The sequence below is a fragment of the Triticum dicoccoides genome, chromosome 1B, assembly GCF_002162155.2.
Source record: "Triticum dicoccoides isolate Atlit2015 ecotype Zavitan chromosome 1B, WEW_v2.0, whole genome shotgun sequence".
In the NCBI taxonomy this organism is placed as follows: domain Eukaryota; kingdom Viridiplantae; phylum Streptophyta; class Magnoliopsida; order Poales; family Poaceae; genus Triticum; species Triticum dicoccoides.
The window spans coordinates 664,879,379-664,882,726 of NC_041381.1; the positions used below are offsets into that span (position 1 = coordinate 664,879,379).

The 3,348-nt window shown below is 53.9% G+C and overlaps 1 protein-coding gene across 1 annotated transcript; it reads left to right on the forward strand.

The window, feature by feature from the left end:
• Positions 1–1,149: 1,149 nt before the first annotated feature.
• Positions 1,150–3,071, forward strand: LOC119349509 (trihelix transcription factor ASIL2-like). Its single transcript, XM_037617549.1, has one exon. The coding sequence runs from the start codon at positions 1,708–1,710 to the stop codon at positions 2,779–2,781; it is 1,074 nt and encodes a 357-aa protein (XP_037473446.1). The 5' UTR covers positions 1,150–1,707; the 3' UTR covers positions 2,782–3,071.
• The last annotated feature ends 277 nt before the right edge of the window (positions 3,072–3,348 follow it).

The following is a 3,348-nucleotide window of genomic DNA, read 5'->3' on the forward strand; positions in this document are numbered from 1 at the left end:
TATGCAACTCTAATGAAGCAATGGCAGCTATATATCCTAATGAGTTGTGTATCCAAAACAAATTAAAACTTATGTACTAAATAAATCATGTCATTAGCTTAACACATAACCTAACCATAACCATCATATTTATCAAATCCATCATTTGTACCCACAAAATTCATATCCCATTACTACTACCACAACTACATATTAATTAAAAGCCATCCAATACCAAAGGATTTGAATAAATCTAGAAACTAAGGTGCCACCTAGGGTTACATAATGCCACTAAAATAATAAGAAATTACCAACAAAATTTAGGGAGCCGGGGGAGATTACCTCAAACAACAAGGGAGAGAAAGATCCACGGAGGAAAATCAAATTTGGAGTGGGATTTGAGTGAGCCTTGAGGTGGGAGAGAGAGGGGGGAGCTCTCCTTTGTTCTTCTTTTTCGGGATGGAAGATTGGGAGAGTGTGTGGAGAGGCCCCACACACTTTTCCCGTGACCACTTATCTCTCAGGGGGGTAGACGCCAAGGTTCACGGCGTCTAGGGTCGGTGTCGACACTTGCCACGTCGGACGGTCAATCTGGCTGACCAGGGAGGTGGGCCAGTGCCAAACGCCAGGGTCCGCGGCGTCCTCAGTGCAATCAGAACGCCATGGATGTTGGCGTCTCGGTTTGGGTCAGATACGAAAAAAGTTTCAAAAGCGGGTCAAATCGTGCTAAAGTTTGCCACATGGGTCAAAACAGTGAAAAAACCCCGACGATTACTCCTTCAGTTTTAAAATATAGTGCGTATAGATTTTATTAAAAATTCATAGTTTACAAATTTTGATCAACTTTATAGATAAAATTATTTATATGTACGACATTAATAAATATATAAAAGATAAAACTACATCTTACTGTGAATCTGATGATATATGTTTGGCATTCTAGATATAAATATCTTTATCCACAAACTCGGTCAAAGTATCTTAGATTTAATTTTTCAAAAGATATACTACTGTATGTATAATATTATAAAATTTTATTAAAGTTGAGACACTTATTTTGAGACGAAGGTACCAAAACTGCGGGAGTATTGCGCGGGCCCACCGCCCCGCACCCCGTTCTCACCCACCGCAAACCCGCCCTCATCACTCCAGCAGCGCAGTCTTCCCTCCCCTCCTCGGCGCGTTTCTCTCGCTCTCACCTCCTCACCTCAAAACGCAAGCCGAGCCGACCAACGGCGACCACCTCACCCACGCCTGCCGCCTCGCCGCCCCCCCCTGAAATCCCGCCCCTGCCCCTGCCGCCGGGCGCCCGGCCCGAGGGCACCCCTGTAATTTCGCGCCGCCACCGCACCCCGTCCGGTCTCCGGACCGACCCCGGCTGGCTGGCTGTCGGTCGCCGCGTCATTGTCCACGCAACCTCTCCCCGTCCGTCCGGAACACGGAAGTAATCGCCGGTTACCCGGTCAAACCCACCACACGGCACGGCGGCACGCGCGACTCCGATCCGGCCCGGCCATGCCCTGCCTATCCCACCTCGCCGCCTGTCACGTGCCGCGCGCGTGGCCCCCTCGGCCGGCGCCCCACCCCCGCCCCCGGCGTGCCCTTTTATTCCAACGCCCACCGCCCGTTCCCAATTCACCCCACCGTCCGTCCGTCCGCCCGTCCGTCACGCGCAACCCGCGACTTTCTTGTTCCCCTAGGGTTAGGGTTCGTCGCCAGATCTGAGCGATGGAGCTGAGGGAGATGGCCGCGGCGGCGGCGGCGGCGGCTGCGTCGGCGGGAGGAGGAGGAGGGGGAGGCGGAGGCGGAGGTGGGGGAGGGGGAGGGGGCGGCAGGCTGCCGCCGCCCAACCCCAACCTGCCCTACCGCGAGGACTGCTGGAGCGAGGGCGAGACGGCGGCGCTCGTCGGCGCCTGGGGCAGCCGCTACGTCGACCTCAACCGCGGCAACCTGCGCCAGAAGCAGTGGCAGGAGGTCGCCGGCGCCGTCAACTCGCGCCGCGGGGCCGCCGCGCGCCGCCGCCCGCCGCGCACCGACGTCCAGTGCAAGAACCGCGTCGACACGCTCAAGAAGAAGTACAAGGCCGAGCGCGCCCGCGGCGGGCCCTCCGCCTGGAACTTCTACGGCGAGCTCGACCGCCTCGTCGGCCCCACCCTCTCCGCCGCCGCCGCCACCAAGAAGCACCCCTCCCCGGCGCCGCCGGCCCCTCACTTCGCCCTGCCCCTCCACCCTTCCGCCGCCAGGAGGCACCCGTCGCCCTCGTCTTCGCCGTCCCCGCCTCCGCCCATGGCTCTGCCGCTGCCCAACTACCGCCGCGGGGTGCCGCTCCCTGCCGCCGCGTTTATCCAGCAGGCCGCCGCCGCCGCTGCCGCGATTTCTGATTCAGACAATTCCAGTGATCTCGGTGACAACAACAGCAACAACTCGCAGCGGTCACCGTCCCGCTCCGTTTCATCGCACTCCGGTGGTAACAACAAGCGCCGCCGCCGCAGCGAAAGCGGCAGTGGTGGCGATGGTGGTGTCGGCGAGCTGGCAAGGGCGATTGAGGCATTTGCAGAGATGTACGAGCGCGTCGAGAGTGCCAAGCAGAAGCAGTCCCTGGAGATGGAGCGAGAGCGGATCAACTTCATGAAGCAGCTGGAGGTGAAGCGCATGGAGAACTTCGTCGATGCACATGTGAAGCTCGCAAGAATGAAGCATGCCAAGAAGAATGGAGATTCTGCAGCCAATGGTACCATTGGAGTGGAGTTGGCTTCCTCCGTGGCTGCGCTGCCTTTCCTCTCCAACCCTGCATACCTCTGATGTTGAGGAAGCCTCTAGGTAAAGTTGATTGGTCATTTCAGTTTAGATGAACATTGCTCTAGGTCATTGTTCGTTTCCTTGATCTGTGGCTATTGCAAAGTTTGTAATATCAGTGTTGATGTGCTAATCTTAACCAATATGTGGCATGAGGATGCTGTTCGTTAATGTTTAGGAATTGGTATCCTTGAAGTATGTAGAGGCGTAATTTTAAATGTGAAACCCATATACAATGACAATTTGCTTTACTCCTGAGTTTTGGCAGAGTGAGAAAGTTGGTACTTTATTTGTCTTGTGTTCTGAATCTGTTACTTCGTGCTTATATTGTTGTGGATTAGGGGAACTTTCAGTTTGCTTGGAAGTGCTGATGCCCTGATAATGTATTGTGATATACTACCTCTGTTTTCTAAATACAAGACGTTTTAAGATTGAATTGCCAAAACATCTTATATTTAGGAACAGAGGGTGTACTAGTTTGTTTCACATTTTTCTGTTGGGATACTGATGTCCTGATAATGCATTGTGATGTACTCCCTCTGTAAAGAAATATAAGTGGTTAGAACACTAAAT